Source organism: Glycine soja, chromosome 12 (assembly GCF_004193775.1).
Source record: "Glycine soja cultivar W05 chromosome 12, ASM419377v2, whole genome shotgun sequence".
Taxonomy (NCBI): domain Eukaryota; kingdom Viridiplantae; phylum Streptophyta; class Magnoliopsida; order Fabales; family Fabaceae; genus Glycine; species Glycine soja.
In genome coordinates this window covers 1,601,919-1,621,898 of record NC_041013.1, presented here as the reverse complement: position 1 = coordinate 1,621,898, position 19,980 = coordinate 1,601,919, and the positions used below count along the sequence as shown (strand labels likewise).

The 19,980-nt window shown below is 33.7% G+C and overlaps 3 protein-coding genes across 7 annotated transcripts; 2 read left to right on the top strand and 1 right to left on the bottom strand.

The window, feature by feature from the left end:
- Positions 1-143: 143 nt before the first annotated feature.
- LOC114379700 (probable protein S-acyltransferase 19) lies at positions 144-8,788 on the top strand. Of its 3 annotated transcripts, XM_028338388.1 has the most exons (10): positions 144-202; positions 301-444; positions 3,042-3,158; positions 3,260-3,667; positions 4,483-4,551; positions 4,671-4,742; positions 4,842-4,970; positions 5,068-5,148; positions 5,529-5,729; positions 7,250-8,788. In XM_028338388.1, the coding sequence occupies exons 2-10, from the start codon at positions 400-402 to the stop codon at positions 8,345-8,347; spliced, it is 2,220 nt and encodes a 739-aa protein (XP_028194189.1). In that variant the 5' UTR covers positions 144-202; positions 301-399; the 3' UTR covers positions 8,348-8,788. The 3 variants fall into 3 exon arrangements, with proteins under 3 accessions (XP_028194189.1, XP_028194188.1, XP_028194190.1); XM_028338387.1 differs by lacking the exon at positions 144-202 and having other exon boundaries at positions 249-444; XM_028338389.1 differs by lacking the exons at positions 144-202; positions 4,671-4,742 and having other exon boundaries at positions 249-444.
- Positions 8,789-12,276: 3,488 nt separating this feature from the next.
- Positions 12,277-14,848, top strand: LOC114379827 (scarecrow-like protein 3). 3 transcript variants are annotated; one of them, XM_028338596.1, is made up of 2 exons: positions 12,277-12,647; positions 13,107-14,848. In XM_028338596.1, the coding sequence occupies exon 2, from the start codon at positions 13,151-13,153 to the stop codon at positions 14,516-14,518; it is 1,368 nt and encodes a 455-aa protein (XP_028194397.1). In that variant the 5' UTR covers positions 12,277-12,647; positions 13,107-13,150; the 3' UTR covers positions 14,519-14,848. The 3 variants fall into 3 exon arrangements, with proteins under 3 accessions (XP_028194397.1, XP_028194398.1, XP_028194396.1); XM_028338597.1 differs by having other exon boundaries at positions 13,104-14,848; XM_028338595.1 differs by lacking the exon at positions 12,277-12,647 and having other exon boundaries at positions 12,654-14,848.
- A 2,741-nt stretch (positions 14,849-17,589) lies between these two features.
- LOC114378210 lies at positions 17,590-19,355 on the bottom strand. The gene is made up of 2 exons (XM_028336759.1): positions 18,941-19,355; positions 17,590-17,892 (listed from the first exon to the last, which is right to left on the bottom strand). The coding sequence occupies exons 1-2, from the start codon at positions 19,254-19,256 to the stop codon at positions 17,861-17,863; spliced, it is 348 nt and encodes a 115-aa protein (XP_028192560.1). The 5' UTR covers positions 19,257-19,355; the 3' UTR covers positions 17,590-17,860.
- Between the last annotated feature and the right edge of the window lie 625 nt (positions 19,356-19,980).

Here is a 19,980-nt window from a genome sequence, read left to right as displayed (position 1 = left end):
ATATTTGTAATACACTTTTCATTATTAATTAAAATTCCATTTAAGATTATGAGTGAAATTCATTAGTGTGTAATTCATAAATTTTACAATTGTAAAAGACTGCATTAAAAAATGTTGATAACATTTCTTATATTCTGAAAGATTGATTAAAAAGGAAGCAAACTAAGAAGTGTACGTAAGAATTCAGACAAGAAGAAAAAAAGTGTGTATTATGTAAGAACTAAGAAGCGTTTTTATATTGGGATTAGGTATATTAATAATTTATTTCATTTTTTTTCCGTTCCTATTCCTACTCTGCAGCTGGAAGTAGCAAGCAAGTTAGTGCGCGCGCTTGCTAGTTAAAGTTTTAGGGTATTGGGAGAGAGAGAGAGAGTCGAATCTGAATTGAGCTGAGCAGATATGGTGAGAAAACATGGCTGGCAATTACCTGCTCACACTTTTCAGGTTCTTCCTTCTTCTTCTTCGTCTAATTATCTCCTCTTTTTTGTTAGGGTTTTCTGTAATCACTGATTCATGATCATCTCCATGCGGATTCTCGTATCATTTCTCTTTATTGCTCAATTCTTGTGAACGCTTGTTTTAAATTGTGTCTAGGTCCCGTGGTTAACGCACTTAACTTAGCTACTGGCTCAGAAAAAGTCTACTATTTGGTTGTTGAGTGATGCCTCAAGTTTTCACTATCCCGAGACTTAGGGGTGTGTTTTGGATATCCCTCTTTCGTACTGAGGGATGAAAAACTGTTTTTGAAAACAAAAAATAAAGGAGCTAGTGAAATTTCTTTATTTGGATAAATTTACTTCCTGAGAGTTTCGGAAACTGAAAAGGAGAAGGTTATTTGGAATAAAACAATCCAGATTTTTTTTTTTTTTGGAGTGAAGATGAGATATTCTTCTGACCCCAAACTCCCCCCTCCCCCGGCCAATTTCTCATGTCTTGCTTAATTCTAAATTGGGTTATCAACCGATTAACAGAATGAAATATAGACTATGGAGCTCAACCTCTGTACTGTACCATATCTATAAATCCCAATATCCCGTTCCGGTGGTAGATTGGAATGTGGGAATTTTAGTTGAAGGCAGGACGGTCTGGAATATATGGGGGAAGAGGGCTGTAAAACAACAACAAAAGGCTTACCTCACCAGGTGAGGTCAGTTACATGGATAACGATGCTATTCAGCCCAATTAAAGACGAATTTTCAAAGATATTATTTACCATGGGATATGTCTTAACAACTTTCCCAATATCCTTCTTGATCTCCCTCTCCCCTTTTCACACGAGTAAAAATCATGCAATCTATTATTTTCATTAGGTCTTCTAGTGGTCTTCTTTGTGTGTAGAGCCATCTTAACTGGTTTTCTATCATCTTTTCTTCAATCGATGCTACACCAGTATTGTATACAATCCTTTCTTATCTTATCCTTTTTTTGCGTGGCAACACATCCATAGTAACATTCTCATGAATCTTATTTTATGCTATTCCCAACTCTTTTTTTCTTGTCCTTTTATAACCCAATATTCATTACCATAGAGTATAGTTGGGCGTAGCAATATGATAAAACTTGCCTTTGAGCTTGGTAGTTATTTCACAATCAAAATAACCATTGATGTCTTTTCTCCTTTATAGCCATCTTACCTGTATCCTTTGACATCCTAAATAATTTCTCCATCATTTTTTGTTATTGATATCATATATTTAAACATAGAAATTTGTGGTATGACATCTTTTCCCATTCTTATTTTCAATTCATATTCCTTGTCTCTAGCTAAAATTGCAATGCTTATATTTTGTCTTACTCTTAGTTTAGCGAAAATCCTTTGTTTCCAATGTTTGTCCCCAAAGCTCAATCAAAACTATATCATCCGCAAAAATCATGCTATTAAGGATAATCTTTTGTATGTCCCTGGCAAGCACATTTAAGACTAGATTAAACAAGGACACACAGTTGAACATTTATGTAATTCTCTCCTTACAGGAAAGTCCTTGGTCTTGCCTTCTGGAGTTCTAACACCTGTATTTGCCCCATCGTACATGTCTTGAATAGCTCTGATGTAAGCCGCACAGGCACTTCTTTTTTTTTTTCCAAAGTCTTTCACAACACTTCTCTTCATACTCGATCATATGGTTTTTTCAAAGTCAATAAAAACCATGTGTAAGTCTCTTTTTAATTAGGTACCTCTCCATCAAACCTCGTAAAAGATAAATGATTTATGTTGTAGACTTTCCTAATATAAAACTAAATTTATTCTCTTCAATCCTCATCTCTTCCCTTAATCTATGCTCAATCAAATTTTCCTATAATTTTATAGTGTGTACATTAGTTTATGTTGTAAATATTCCACTTAACAGCAATGAGCAGTTATGACTGGGCATCTTAGGAGCAGTTTTCCACTTTCTGCAAGTCTTAATGTCACCAACTGCTAATTTAGAACAATTATACGATTGACTGTGTGACTTTAGGAGATAAAATGAAGATTTGAACAACAGTATTACTGGCTTTGGAACTTCACCCCAAGATCTTCATTTCATCATATAAAGTTTCAAAGTCAATGATAAAGGGTTTAAAACTAGCCTCCATGGATGATGAGAGAGAAAAACTGTCCCAAAGAAGCTTATTTATATTGATGTGGACTACAAGTGTGGCACAATTTATTCTATTAGAGGGTAGTGTAATTTTAAAAGATATAAGAGAAAGCAATATAATTTGAGCATCTCTCAAAGGGAGGGGAGTGTAATTTATTCTAATACATAAAATAAATGGTTTAGTGCTTCTAGGCTACACCACTACATGACCCATGTACTATTTGAATGAGTAAAGTAATTGATCCTTACAACAACAACAACTACAAAAGCCTTATTCCACCATGCGTGTATTGAACCAGATCCCTAAATTTGATCCTTACATCAGTTAAATATATCCAAATGCTATTTTTCCATTTTAGTTGATTTATATGTTTAGCACTTTGGTTACACTGACTTGTATTTTATCAGTTGCAAGCATGTCAACTTATTTTTTATAATTATTGGTTATTTCATGAATAGGTTGTTGCGATCACTGTATTCTGCTTATTGGTGATTGCTTTCTATGCTTTCCTTGCTCCCTTCATCGGAGGAGGTCATATATGGGAATACACCTTCATTGCTGTTTACTCTCCTGTGGTATGTAAATCGCCTTTTTATCATTCCACCTCATTTATATATATTTTTTCCTTACCCAAAAGAAGCAGGGCTTATGTTGTCTCATTCTTGTGGCATTGCAGGCTCTCATTGTGTTCATTCTTTACGTCAGATGCACTGCAATTAACCCTGCAGATCCGGGCATTATGTCTAAATTTGACCCTAGAGTGGGAAATAAGTTCAATTCTGCTCACAATTTATCAGGGAAGCATCTTGATTCTGAACATGAACGCGTTGCTGCTAGAGAGCAATATTCTCCATCATCTGCTGCTTCCAAAAGGTCTATGACAAATATCAGCAAGAAGAGCTCAGTGGAAGATCTTGACAGAGTAGATAGTTCAAGGAAAGAGATTAACCAAAACTCATGTAATGCAATTGGAGGAATTTTCTGCATATTATTTTCACATGAAGATTGCCGGAAACAGGAAGCAACGGCTGATGAGCAGGGTGGTGGTGAAGATGCTCTGTTCTGCACTTTGTGCAATGCTGAGGTATTGCATTGTGATTTGTAGCTCTTGACACATTGCATCATATATTTAAATTTTAGTTCTTTCTATTCCTAGTCATGTTGGATGTAAGTGATATCTGTTATATTTTATTTTATCCCTGAATTGATATTAATTGCATATACTAATGTCACCAGTACAATAATAAATCATGTGTACATTGAGAATAATTTTCAAAATTAGAATTTCTTTTCTTTGAGAAATGCCATGATTTGTTGATATAAATTGAGTCTGAGCAAAACATTAAGATAGCTTGGTTTTTTGGAACTGTTTTGCTTCTTTTGGCAGAGTTGTAACTTTGATGAATTTATTTATTTTGTTTATTCTTTCATTTTTCTCCTATTTAAGGACATTTAATTCTTATGCTTTTTTCCTTTTCTTCTCTTCAATAATCTCTCTCTATTATATAAAATAATTTGGCCAAAACTTTTTTTTATCTATTTGTGATCCTAATTTAACTCAGGACTTCCACTTTCCTGGAAACTTAAGTGATAGAGTAGAGATACCGAAGAATTATGAGCCCTTTTGCTTTCCTTCCTCCTTTAGCTATTTTTGGGAATTCCTTCCACTTTCCTGGAAACTTGAGTGATAGAGATGCCGTTGCATTATGGGCCCTTCTGATTTCTTTCTTTATCTATAGTTTGGAAATTTCTGCTTCTAGAAATTTGGGACACAAAGTTGGTTACTCAAATTGTTATTTACATTTCTGGTTGCATGAGTCAGTAGAGGCATTTTAGAGAAGTAGCTTCCACCTCTCACTTAGTATGTATATTCTGTGCCTTGTATTTCCTGTATTTCAGGTGCGCAAGTTCAGCAAACATTGTAGAAGTTGTGATAAATGTGTTGATGGCTTCGATCACCATTGTCGGGTATGATTTGGTGTGCTGAGTGAAGCATACATCTTGGAATATTATTCAATTTTGGTATTAACATTTTTATCATTTTTTTAAACTTTATGAGTTTTGCTTGATACATCACATTGTTGCAGTGGCTTAACAATTGTGTGGGTCACAAAAATTACAGTTCTTTTATTGCTCTCATGGCTTTTAGTCTTGCATGGGTATGTATATTGGTCCTCACAAATGATTTACTATTTAAAAGCAATAATTTGTTTTTGTTGCTAATAATGCCTTTTGTACATTATTCTTTTGCACTTCAGCTAGTTATTGAAGCTGGAGTGGGTGTTGCTGTTTTTGTGCGTTTCTTTGTTAACAAGAGAGGAATGGAATCTGAAATCATTGATAGACTCGGAAATGGATTTTCTCGGCCCCCATTTGCAGCCGTTGTGGTATCTCTTTTATTTTTTTTATATTAAATCTGACATGACAAATGGTTATTATTATATATATTTAGAAATTTATTATATTTCTTGTTTCAATGTGTAGGTTGTATGTACTGTAGTTTCTATCTTGGCTTGTGTGCCTTTGGGTGAGCTTTTCTTTTTCCACATGATACTAATCAGGAAGGTCAGTGATTCAGTAGCTGAGAATCTGAGGTTGTTTTTCTGTTCTTTTTTCTTCCCCACCCCCATCCTTTTGTACATGGTTCTATGCTGCTCGGCTAATCTAATTTGATCGAGGGAAGTCTATCCAATGAAACTTAAGATACACTCGATGGTGGAGTTTCATAAAATTCATCTAGAATAAGAAGAGCATTTTTATGAACTATAAAAGAATTTATCAATGTTAGTTACGTAAGAATTTTTGTGTATTATGCCTTGGATGTTTTGCTTCCACCCTGATATTTACAGAACTTTAAAAATCGCATTTTAGTTTTTGACCATTATTTTAGCTATTTCACACATAAGAGTGGTTCTCTCATCTTCCCTCCTTTCTTGTTGGATCAGGGCATCACTACCTATGAATATGTTGTAGCAATGAGAGCCATGAGTGAAGCACCTGCAGGAGCATCCGTAGATGAGGATTTGCCAAATATACTTTTCTCTCCAACAGGCTCAGCCACAACTGGATTGAGTGGAGGAAGTTCTCTTGGTTTGCAGTATAAAGGGGCTTGGTGTACCCCTCCTAGGGTATTCGTGGATTATCAGGTACTTGGGTTGAATTTTGTTTTCATCTGTATAGTTATTGATTAAAATAAAAATAAGTTATGCTATTAAGTACCCAAAGATGCTTGTTGGCTTGTGGTTTGATATCATAGATTTGTAGTTAGAAAACTATAGTGAGGGGCTGTTGGGCAATAAATCTGTGTCAGAAGCTGTTCTTATTTAATTTAAATCCTCTAAAAGGAGCTTTTAATTTTGCCATTGGGAACTTCTGTCCTACCTTGTAGAATACAACCTTTGTTTGTCCAATTATAAACCACCTCTAGAAAATTAGTGTCTTATGATTCAAATGCTATTTTAAAATTTTGAAGAACTTGAATTAACCTGAATCAGTGGCTTTCTAATCCACAGAAAGAGGTCAAGTGATGAGAGAAACTAAGGTGTTTGAATTTTTTTTTAATTTCCTGTTTTCACAAATAGTTACAAAAATGACACCTTATTTTTATTTTATTTCCTGTTATCAAATATTTGTATAAGAAATAGTGAAAACAGGATTTTTGTAATTATTTGTGAAAATAGGAATTGAAAATAGAAAATAGTTTTTTAAAGCTAATAGACCCAAAACCAACCTGTTGAGCATTACAATCTATGAAGCACCGACACCGACACGGACACCGGACACGACACGGATACGGACACGTGGACACCTGTAATGTCCAAAATATAAAACGTAATACGGGTGTCGTGTCGGTGTCGGACACTGACACGGACGCGTGTCGGACACCGGATACGGCAAAGGGCTGAAGTGTCCGTGCTTCATAGATTACAATCATGCCTCTGTATTTTAAATTAAAACTTACATCATGATTTCCTTCACTCGTGGTGTATTGCTTGTCAATGTCAACCCTCATTTTTATGAGACAAGATTTCCTTCACTCGTGTTATTTTATAATAATTCAGCTTGACAATCATATATTAAATACCCACAGTTACCATATTACGACTTGCTTAACTTTTTTAAAAAAGGTTTGTGAATTTATTACTGAAAGCCTCTGTCACTTGAGTAGCTAGTATGCTGAAGCAAATTGTTGTTAAAATCTTATGTAGTTTAGGACCTTTAGGTAAAAGAAATAGATCAAAGAGTGAATAGGCAGAACAAAAACAAAATTCTATGGGGGTAGGGAGGATGAATTATATAAGTACTTATGTAGTGACCCCAGCTGCAACCTTGACTGAATTTATATAGCGCTGTTATGTCCATCCCTGTACTAAACCAAAGTACCAAAATAAATTATAGTACAGGGATGATTTTGCGACCTTCAGTTTTGCGTTATGAATTATATTGTAGAATTTACAAAATAAATTCCCATTGGTTTGCCTAATTAATGATTTTTCCCACCTTTATTTAATTTATACCTTTTTTACTTAATGAAGTTTTCATGTGGTTTTAAATGTTGTTAAGTGTTAACACTTTTCTCGTTGTTTTTCTTGACCATGAAAATGATTTTTGTTCTTAAAACGTATTTATGACTTTATTTATGGGGCCTGCCGAACATGGGCTTTAGGATGAAGTTGTGCCTCACTTGGAGCCTGGAATGCTACCATCAACTGTTGATCCAGATGCAGCTGGGATTGCAGAAAGAGGGCAAAAGATGCCAAAAAGACCTGTTCGTATTAGTGCTTGGAAGCTTGCTAAGTTGGATTCACAAGAGGCAGTGAGAGCAGCTGCAAAGGCCAGGGCATCTTCTTCAGTTTTGCGACCTGTAGATAACCACCGTCTACCAGATGTAGAATTGAGTTCTAGTGGGAACATGAGCATCAGAAGTAGTTTGAGCACAGAGACTGGAACTAACAAGGAAATAAAAGCCGAGTTGAGATTGTCTCCAGTGAGAAATTCTATTGCTCCTAGTCAAGGAAGTCGTGATGAGTATGAGACTGGAACTCAAAGTATGAGTAGTTTTAGTAGTCCTAGCCATGTTCAAGAGGCAGTTACACTCAGCCCTCTTCCACAGAGTCACAATTTGGGTGGCTTCAGGGCAGGTACCTCAATTTCTAGTTTGGTGCCTGAGCGTCCTTTAACTTGTAAAGCAACATTGTCAAACTTCAGGAACCCGATATCTAATTCTTCTCTTGGATTTGATGGGAGGACAGCAATGCCAAAAGGAATTGGCAATGATCCACTCTTGCTTTCAACTTCTAACACTTCTATTCTAAGAGATGTGAAACGGACATCAGTTGTTTGGGATCAAGAAGCTGGCAGATATGTTTCGGTTCCTTTATTGCCCTCAGAAGCTCGAAATAGGTCATCCATGCGCATAGAATTGCCAAATGTAAATGCCGAAACAAGCAGTATTGGGCGAAAACCAGTGATTCCTCAGCAGGAGTTGTCATCGTCTGCACCCAAGTCTCCAGGCCAGCACAAACAGAATCTGATGTATACAGGAGATTCTATCTTTTATGGAGGTCCATTTTTGAGTGCCGCTGTTAAAGATGGTTTGAGAAATGAAAGACATTTGACATCAACGGATGCCCAAGATGGCAGCATATCAGTGAACTTGCCCCAAGAGCCAAGATATAAAAGGGATTCACTTTCAAATCAGCTTCCTGTGTTTGTCCCTGGTGGATTTGAGAATAACCTTCAACCTCGTTCTGGCATGAATTAACTTATGTTGTTTTGAGATTCCAATGAGTGGACAAAGTTTTTGTTGGAATCGAAAGGATAGTGAAGAGCAATTAAAAGAGTCTATGTGGTAGACACGATTTTAGCCTTTAAGACCATACAAATGAAAAGTATGGTGAACAACATCCGACTCCAACAGGTTGTTGTTTATTCGGCCTAATCATCTAGGGTTAACGTGCGTTGTCATCAAAATCCATCTGGGCGTTTGAGAGAATGAAATCAACTTCATTGTTCCATTTGCTGAACATGCCTTGAGAAATGTGAATCTTCCCTTATCACTTCAGTAAGCATGACATGAGCCTCCTTAATGGATTTTAATTTGTTATTGTAGCTTTTGTTCCACTTGATACTAAAATTGTCATTACCTTGCCAATAGAATATTATTGTTTGGCTTGTGGCCTATAGATTACTCTGTTTTCTCTTCTCTTGCTATCGATTTTCTGCCACGTGTCATTTGATTTAGGGTATCCTAGACTCGTAGCTATCTACAAAAGAGATGGCCTAGTCTGGCTTCTGACAAATTACTCCTAATTCCTAACCGAGTGAGTGGTTGGTTAGTTACGAACGTTTTGTCAAAGCCAAGTTTGGCAATTCTCGAAGCAGCATCACGACACTGATGGGTATAAAGATTGATTCGTAGACAGCGGAAAATTCCCTATTTATTTTGAAACAAATGTTTAAAGTTGCAAATGAAAATTTTTAAAATATAAGTTTATTAGTTAATCGTTAATTATATTATTCTTTCACACACTTATTTTTGTGTTTGTTTTTTAAAATATTAAAAGATGAAAATTAAAATTAGAACAATTCATGGGTTGATCTGACCTGGTTCACTTACTCTTTGGGTTGAATTGAGTAACTTGAATGAGTTAGGTCAATTCATGTTAAATCATTTTAGTTCTCCTTTTTATTATAGATTTTCTTGGGTTTTTTTTTAAATTTTATTTTCTTATTTTTTTTAGTGTTATTATGAATTAGTACATTGTTGGATTTTTTTTGTATCTTCAAATTAGGTTAGTCAACTTGTGATCTAACCTACTAATACGTAGTGAATTGAGTTGTGTTGTGTATTTTTTGGTTCACCAAAAATTGCTTGTTTGAATTAATACGTAGAATTACTGAACTTATGTTGAAGTTCCGTTTGGATTTGGGAGAAATAATCTTTTTGTAACTTTTGAAACATACTTCTAAAGGTGGACCAACAAATTTCTCACCGTGAATCAATCTAAATAAGTTAACTCACTTTTAACACTACTGATAAAATATTAAGAAATTGTAAGAATTTATTGTAAAAACATTTTTTTTCATTTAAGATTTTTCTATTAAATATTAAGAAATAGTTAGGATGAGACTTAAAGAACAATACAATCATGTATCAATCGCCTCAAATCCTTCAACATTTCTATCTGTGTCTCCTTTTTCACGTTAGACAGTTGTTTTGCCTTTTTAATCTTTTTATTTTATCTTGGTGGTGATAGTGGGGTGGGGATAGTTGGGACCCTTTTCATAAATGCCCCCTTCTAACCTCTTATTATTCTTTTTCTACTAGTATTATTATTTTGTGAAGCAACATCTTATTATTCTACTCTATTAAAATCATAACAGGTGAAATTATATGGTTACATATACCAATAAATCAATAATGAAACTAATAAATTAAACCTGAGAAACTACCAAGTATTCTTTGAACATGTAAGTATTTTTACTATTCGCCGAGCTGATTGGTAATATGTGTCTCTGCTTACTTTCGTATCATTTTCACTCCTCTTTCCTTCTTTAATGTTTGAGCACAATTGATCCCTAAACTAATTTTTTTTCTTTCAAAAATATGTGTTACGAATTAATTTTATCTAAGCAAGAATTAAATCTATAATTTACTTTCAGGTTATTAGCACAACGCTCTAATCAACTGAGCTAATAAGCTAATTATGATATAAAATAAATAATGTTGTTATACATAATATTAAAATTTCTAATGTATATTTAATACGCATGTAAATTTAAATAATAAATTTTATGACAATTAATTTTGATATAATTCATACGAATTATTTAATCTGTATATTTTTTATAAATAAAAAATATTTACAGATAAAAAATTTAATATATTAATAAATTAAAAAGCATATTTAAAAAAAAGTAAAATAAAAAAATACTTACGAATCAGGACTCATATGTATTACGTGATCCACATGAGTCATACGAATTACGTAATTCGTATATATGGATTATGTAATTCGTACATAACCCATATGACTTGTATGAGTTAATTCGTATGACTCACATGGATCATGTAATTCGTAAGTATTTTTTTTTAATTTATTAATATATTAAATTTTTTAATGTTCCATATGAGTTATATCAAAATTAATTATCATAAAATTTATTATTTAAATTTACATACGCATTAAATATACATTAAAAATTTTAGTGTTATGTATAACAACATTATTTATTTTATATCATAATTGGCTTATTAGCTTAGTTGATTAGAGCGTTGTGCTAATAAATTGAAAATAAATCATAGGTTCAATTTTTGTTTGAACCATTAATTTTAAATTAATTCGTAACACATATTTTTGAAAAAAAAATTTAAAAAAAATTCAAATTGAGCTTATACGAATTAGTTAATTCGTAAGCCTCATATAACCTCAGTACGAAATAGCAAAATTACATATTCTTTTACAAATGGCCAAAATGAGAAAATTACAAATTCGCTGGGTGCGCATATCACTTCCCTTAATGTTTCTGTGATTTGGCACATGTCCTACTAAATCAGGTCATTAATTGCGGATTTCAAACCTCTCTTTTGTCCCTTTATATAATTTCACAAAGAAATGCAATAGATTGACTATTCTCCTTTTGCTTTTTGCTACATAGCTAGACGATTCTTATAGATTGATGTTATGATGTATGACATCTCTGAAGAATTGCATTATGATAAGTTCATCAATTTGAGAATTAGTGTAATTTGAGCAGACGATTCTTTAAGTAAATTAGTAAGTGATTGGTGTCACAATTTTTTAAGGAAACCGTTATTGTTAGTATTTGTTTTCTAAATTTTCTCTAAATGGTATAAGTTTTTTTTTTCTTACAAATAATTAATTCAAGAATAATCTTAAATCCTAAAATTTATTTTTACATGCAATATATTTCTTTTTTTTATATATGTCCAAGTTAGTTTTTAAATTTAAAAAAAAAATCATATAAAAATCAATCAATATCATATACTAAAAATAGATTTTCAGAAAAAGAGTAAAGTAATGTGAACTGTGATGACATGATGATAAAAACCAAAATAGATAATTTAGTAAAAGAGGAAACAGCGCATGCAGTGCACATCATACTAATTTGTGACTGAAATTGATGACATAGCATTAGCACCTAACCAGCAAGCTAGCATGTTACTATGTGGATTTAGGGAAATTCCTGCGAGAAAAGGGGGAATCCCTGAATAGAATGAGACGGTGGTGGGAATTTTCTCAAGTGCCACCTAAGAATCCACAAGTAGAGATAAATGTTCAATCTCGTTTTGGACGTTTCCTCAGCCTCCTTGTCTGTTTGTCCTAATAGAAGAAGATAATCCAATCGTATGGTCATTGCTTTTGAAAATAAAACAAAACCTTTTGTTTGGAAGCAAAACCGAGGGGTAACGTTGTTTGTCTTTGTCAAGGCATGTTTGTTTTCACCTAGTCTTTGGGAATATTAAAAAGTTATTTTGGCCGGCCCTGATTCCCTCCCCACCTACGGTTAAAGACAAAACAAAAACAAAATATTAAGATATTATTTGATAGAGTGAAAATAAAATATAAATTAAGACCAATATTTTGAATTAAAATAAATTTTAAAATTGTGAATTTTATTATTTTTCTCTGCAAACAAAGTAACCTTCGGCCAAGGTTTTTGCAAGAAAAGAAAAGAAAAACAGGTTCCAGAGAGAGAAAGCGATGGTATTATTTTTAGCCTTCTCACAAATTCCACACTCTACTGAGGTGTGAAGGACAACAAAACAATAAAGACAAAAGGGACCCTTCACGCATTGTCGACAACGTAGTCATGAACAAGTCGCTGAAACCAGAAGAACAAGGGTCCAAACATTGAAACTCATTCCCATTGAAGCTGAACAACCAACCCCATTTTGGTTCTGATTTTTTCAGTGCTCCAAGTGGCAAGCTTTGGAATTTTCTGGGGGCTTCGTCTGGATTATTCTTCAATTTGAAAACCCACCAAGGGATGAGCGTTTCCTCGTTGCAATGACTACTTCTGTTGCTGACCTGGTTTTGGTACGTTTCCCTCTTCTTCTTGTAAAGTTGTTACTGTTTCCCGAGTTTTTCTCCCTGCTTTTTGCTGAATTGGTGGAAAAATCTTGGACCGTTTGGTTTCTGAGATTTTAAAAAAAGGTTGAGGGTTGAGAGCTTCTGATCAGAGTTGGTAACCTGGGTTGTGCAGGTTCTTATGTTCAAATCCTTTTCTTTGCTTTTCCTGCTTTGTTTTGAATTTGTGCTTTCTTCCTCATTATGTCTTCATTCATTGGCTTCTTCAAACTTGTCCCATGTGTTGTAAACTCTGAGGTTTGATATCTGAATGAGACTAATTTTTAAGGTTTTTTTTTATATTTAATCTAGTAATTTTTCTCTGACTACATTCTGCCTCTGTAATCTGTAATCATCATCACCTTTCGTTGTTTCCAAATTCCTAAGATTGTTGTTGTTATTGTTACATGGGATTTATGTTGCAAGAAGAAGGGTCGTCTTCTGTAAATTCTTCACCCCTGCAGTTCTTCTCCATGATGTCACTTTCACCTAGCTTAGGTTCTCCCAACAATCTCTTGTTTAGAGAAATGAAATCCGAGGAAAGGGGTTTGTACTTGATTCATTTGTTGCTCAGTTGTGCAAATCATGTAGCTGCTGGTAACCTTGAAAATGCAAACACCACACTTGAGCAAATTTCCATGCTTGCTTCCCCTGATGGGGACACTATGCAGCGAATCGCAACATATTTTATGGAGTCGCTTGCTGATCGGATTCTTAAAACATGGCCTGGGATCCACAGAGCCCTCAACTCAACCAGAATGACTTTGATATCCGACGAAATTCTGGTTCAGAAGCTTTTCTTTGAGCTTTTCCCTTTCTTGAAGGTAGCATTTGTTCTCACAAATCAGGCCATCATTGAAGCAATGGAAGGGGAGAAAGTGATTCACATAATTGATCTCAATGCTGCTGAAGCTGCTCAGTGGATTGCTCTCCTTCGAGTATTAAGTGCGCATCCCGAAGGCCCTCCTCATTTGAGAATCACCGGGGTTCATCAGAAAAAGGAGATTCTGGATGAGGTGGCTCATAGACTAACTGAAGAAGCAGAAAAGTTGGATATACCGTTCCAATTCAACCCTGTGGCAAGCAAATTAGAAAATCTTGATTTTGACAAACTTCGGGTGAAAACTGGGGAGGCACTAGCAATAAGTTCCATTCTCCAATTGCATACCCTTTTGGCCTGGGATGATGAAGCCATGCAGAGAAAGTCTCCTCTTCTGTTAAAAAGCTCAAATGGAATTCACCTGCAAAGAGTTCTGCCAATGGGCCAAAGCACATTGGGTGATTTGCTTGAGAAAGATATGGTTAATGGGTACACTCCAAGTCCTGACTCAACCTCATCATCTCCATCATCTTTAACTACTTCCAATTCAATGAATATGGAGAGCTTTCTTAATGCCTTGTGGGGATTATCACCAAAGGTCATGGTTGTGACAGAACAAGACTGTAATCACAATGGTCCAACTCTGATGGATAGGCTTCTTGAAGCTCTATACTCTTATGCAGCATTGTTTGATTGTTTGGAATCCACTGTCTCAAGAACATCATTGGAGAGATTAAGGGTGGAGAAGATGCTTTTTGGGGAGGAAATAAAGAACATCATTGCATGTGAGGGATCTGAACGAAAGGAAAGACATGAAAAGCTGGAAAAGTGGTTCCAGAGATTTGATCTAGCTGGGTTTGGCAACGTGCCTTTGAGCTACTTTGGTATGGTGCAAGCAAGGAGGTTCCTGCAGAGCTATGGTTGTGAAGGATACAGAATGAGGGATGAAAATGGTTGTGTGTTAATTTGCTGGGAGGATCGGCCAATGTATTCAATATCAGCTTGGAGATCTAGGAAGTAAGAGAATTAGAGGGATATATTGATGTTTTTTCTTTTCTTTTCTTTCTTTCTTTTTATTTGTATGAGTGTTTTATTCTTATGGTAATGACTGTTCTTCAAGATAGTTTTTTAGAGATACTCTTTATTCATTGCCTGGTAAAACTCCATCAAGTAAGAAATTTGGGAAGACAAAAAAAGGGTAGAAGGACGGAAGAAGTAGAAGTCTTAATCGGGGTTCTGTTTATGGTTTCATTTTTTGCAGCTGATCATTTTATTTTTTATGAATTATGAGCTCCTGTACCCTAACTTGTACCTAGTATATTACATAATATAATGTGTTTTTGTTTATTTACTACTACTTGTTTAGAATAAGTTAATTTTCAAAATTCTAGGACATGTGTCGGTTCTTTTTCATCGAATGTTGCAAGTTAGTGGATTTGGATGAGTCCTGAAAAAGCATTTTCCATATCGGGGTGCTAAAAAAATTAAGTGGTTCATTCCTAATGTACTCTACCATACAATTTGCCAATACTTTTGCTGCTTTGGTCATAGTGACGAGTGGATAATGTCATGTTTGAAAGATTAGTGATTATTGTCGTCCGATATTTCGTGCAGTGGTGACAGATGATCCTATTGGCTTAAATGCTTTTGACTTTACTATGATACGATGCATCCCAACGCAGCCACGCACACACACCCCAAAATAAAAAACATCACTTCCTCCATGTCATTTTTTCTTCTTATGTTTCAGTGTTTTGGTTTTTTGGTTGGTGTGGTGGCTGTTGGAAAATTGGTGCGTGTAATCAATTCACAAACAATAGTTAAATAATTGGGGTGTGGTGAAGTTTTTGTTGTTGACTAAATAAGACACTTTTCGAAAGTGCTGAGCGAACATTTGTGTTGTCAGAGAGGTAGTCAATTAATAATAAGGTAAAATCTCTCATCACATAGACTTTTGTGAGAAGCACCAAGAGCAAGAATCCTCCTCTTGAGCTCACCTTTCATCTTTATCAAAATACATATTGTTTACAACTGTTTTTTACTATACATTCCAACATTTTCCATGGTTGAGATTCTCTAAGGCTTTGATAAAGCTGTAGGATATCTCAATCCTTGAAGAGGAACTTTGCTTTTTCAATTGGTGATAATTCTTGCGTGAACTGGGCATTAGAATTGATTCATCAGGATTAGGCTTGTCGGGATTATTTTTTTAGGGGGAATCAACCTATTACAAAAAATATCCAAAACTTGATATACGAACATACTTTAGATGCATTTGTTTATATCATCGATATAACAGTTGTGTTGAACAACTGTTCTATGTATATGGTATGTTTGTGACTTGATCTGACCCCTTAGGGAAAACATTTTTGAGGAAACCAAATGAGATCATGAATTTCATAAATTAGATCTTTATTGGTATGGTTAGAAATAGAAACATACCATTTTAAGCTTTTCCAATTATGTATTATTTTTCCAACTTTGCAATAAAAAAACAGAGAATTGTGGGCCCTCGCGACGGTGGAACAAGTGAAGTTGTGAACATGGGCCCACAGTTAAGCCTACCCACTAGGGTGACACACAAGTTGGACCAATTATTCAATGGCCCAATCTATCGATACACTGCTTTTTATTAAGTCAATGTCATGTTTTCCTTTCTCCCTCCCAAAATAAGTATAATCTAAAAGTGTTTTTATACATATCAAAGAAAAATTAATAAATAAAATAATTTTATTAAATTAATTTTATTAAATAAATAAAAGATAATAATATTAATATTAGATTCAAAAAATAAAATAATAAGAGTATTAATAAAAAACAACCATTAATGTTACATTAAAAAATTAAATATAACATTTATTTTAAAATAATCTTTTTTTAAATATGTCACTTATTTTGGGACGGGACGAAGAGAGTATTAGGTTTCACATAAATTTTATCTAGTAATATGTATCATTAATGTATTTGTATGATTTTTGTACATCAAAGAGAGAAATAGAAGAAAAAAAAGTTGTAATAAAAAATATTGTTTAAAAATACAATTCCTAACATAATTATTGTGGAAGAAGAGCTGGAGTGAATTTTTATTTTTACATTAAAATCAGTCCCGCGCGTCTAACCTCCTCGTGTGGTTTCATCCCTGTCAAGAATAAGTGGAGAGTTCGTTTTCAAGGAATAGATGATGATGATGATAACACCTAAAAAAACATACGCTGTAATCTATGGGTATGTATTTAAATTTAATATTCCCCCTAACTTCTTTTTGTTTTTCCAGTCCAAATTTTCTCAACCCTCTGGGTACAGTAGTTTGTAAATGAGGAAAAAGGTGATTTGGCCGAAACATTTGTGCTTCAGTTAGTGTTGTTTCATTTTCCTTACGAGCATCACTATTATGCATGTCTCTTTCTAAATACGAGTATTGATAGAGAATTAGATATCTGCTTATAATAATAATAGTCTAGATTAAAGTGGATATCATAAATGACAGGGTATGGTGGGAAGAAAGAAGAAAAATCTTGGTGAGTTAATCTTAGGTCGTATCTCATCTTGAAAACAAAAAAAAAAGAATCTATTAGCCGGTCATTTTGTGAGATACTCAAAGTAGAGCATGAGAAAAATTACATAGAGAATGTATATCATATAGAATGAAGGATGGTGTAGGTGAGTCATGGGTGAAATTTTAATTAACTATCTCTTACCATGTAGTTCATGAAATCAAATCTTGGAATGACAATTACTTTTGCGGCATAAGTGGAAAATGGTGTTGGTATAAAAGCAAGAGGTTTTGCGATTCTTTTTTTGGTAAATTCAGAATATTTTCGTCCAAAAGTGAGGAATTAATTCTTTGATAAGTTGACATATTGATATTTATTTAAGGGTTTAACTTTTCGCAACATACTTTTTCATGAGTCTCAAAATCAAATTTTTGACTGCATATTTAAACAACGTATATCTATCACACCATATTGATAGGGGTTTGTGATTCTCACGCATCAAATGTTCCAATTTTGTTAAGACGGTAGTGGAGGGAAATGAGGTGGGTATAATTTAAGACAGATGAATTAGAAAATCGCCATTTTTTCTAAACGTAACTTCAAGCTTGAAATGGCAGAAATGAAAGTTATCATTAACTTTGATGTTGTACAATAATATACACTCAAGTTTCTGCTTATTATTAATTTATTTATTACATGGATATATTCCATTTTCAATGCGGTTCTTCCTTCCATCTCTGACAATGAGCATACTACTATTTGATTTGGAGAGCTATTACTTATTTAATTGTTCATTTTTTTTTTCAGATGGAGGCCTTGGTAGCCATGCCAGTACATCAGAAGATACTTATTCAAGTGGGAGAAAATGTTCACTTCATGGCCTTCGGCGGAATTTTAACAGCTGAAAAACAATAACATCAAGTTTCATATCATCAATTCTTTTTCTTCTTTTTTAAATTTTCTTATTGACCACTAAAAAATAAAGTACACGCATATACATTTATATGTGTGAGAAAAAAACAAGAGCGGTAACTAAAAATAACAAAATAAAAAAGAAGAGAAAACTGAAAACGGAAATGAAGTTGAGAAAATGTGAGCTATTTTGAATAGTCAATGAAAAGAAATTGTTTTATTCAAAAATATTTATTGCATAAAAAATACAAAATTCATTTAATACTAATCTTTTTTCAATACCGCGCTAACTATTACTCTAAAGACAATATTTAAATATCAAAAATGATTTTTATTAAATAAAAACGTAATATGTAATGTTGTCAATCCATTTCAGCTATAATTTTTAATAAAAACGTTTTGTACTCATTGATTTCTTAAAGCAATTGGTAGTAAACCATTTTAAATCGTTTTAAACATTTAATAGTGGACATACAATATATAACCCTTAACTGTATACAACTGAAAATCATAAATGAAAATGTTTATGTTAAAATTAAAGAGTGATATGTGAAAAAAAAATTAGAATATGTGTGATTTTTTCTTTTTTTGCTTGAATAAACTAATAGTATTAGTAGGCTTAAATTTCAAGTATTGTTTTATTTTTGGACTAATATTGATAACTGTGACATAAGTAATTTATAATTTTATATAAATGCAATTAAAATGCATGAGTCGAGCAATGCACGGTAAGAATTCCAATAAGAGTGGTGTTCTTTAATATACTTATTTTTACACATTTATTTTTATTGATTAAAATGTACTGAAAATTACAAAAGAGAATCATTAAATAAGATAATAGACTAAAAAAAATTATTTCTAATAAATTTCAACCAATAAAAAATAGTGTGTTATCCTATATCTCTACCAGAAAGTAAACACAAGCTAAAAAGTCAGGAAAAAAAAAGTTCTTCATTCAATTGCTTATATTATAAAAGAGATTAAAATTGAGAATAAAGTGATGAAAGCAAAATGAGTTAGGGAGAAGATGTTATTACCTCCACATTGCATTCCGGGGGGAAGGTTCAATCCACAAGAGCGTCCAACAAAGACGACCTTTGGAATGCTCACAAGGCTTGCAGCTTCTTTAGTAACGAGTTTGCATGCGCATGGCACATTAAACTTTCTCAACGCTGCACAGCACGTCGCTGAAGGTGGAATCTTTGGTCCTGACTTTTGCACATACTGTGAGCATTGTGCTATAAGATCTGAAAGACTTCCTCCACATTGACCTGAAACCTCTTTTGTGTTATATATTAAAGATCCTGCAACCACCAACATTGCCAAGGACAAATAAGTGCCACCACTTGCCATGTTTAATTGCTTCGATTTGTCAAAAGAAATCCCACAACTGTGTCAGTACAACAATGCTTAGCTAGATATTAAATGGCCCGAATGCAATGCAAAGCAATGAGTTGGGAGCATTTATATAGAAGTGGAATAGCAAGAAGTGCAACTTTGAATTCTTCGTACTGTATATATTTTTTAAAGAATGTCTTGTTCTCACTTCTGCAATGAACAAATGCCACTTTGAAATTGAAAATTTTCTTGTAGCTAGAATATCCTGAGGAACTACGCCCATACCATATTACAATGGAAAGAAATTTATCAAATTAAGCCGACAAATGTCATTTTCCTTAACACATTGCATTCTTGTGTATTTTTTTAATCAACAAAAACATACTCACATATACCATTCTTGTTACAACATGGGACAACTCAAATAGATCCTATCTCTTGTATGAAAGAAAATTATATCATTTCGTTAATACTAAGACAGACAAACACATTCCCTTTAATTTGCTGTAAATGAAATAGCGACAGAAACGATATATTGTTTCAAGTGAATGACAAATAATGTGGCCGTTTATGCTTCGGGCGGCTGAAAGGAAACAAAAGGACTAGGACATGAATTTTGGGAGCTGCTATTCTCACCCTGAATTTTTTTATCTCACCCCCATGCGTTTCATTATTTTTTCTTCCAAAATGCATTTTTAACAGAAATGCGTTGAAATGCATTTTTAACAGAAATGCGTTG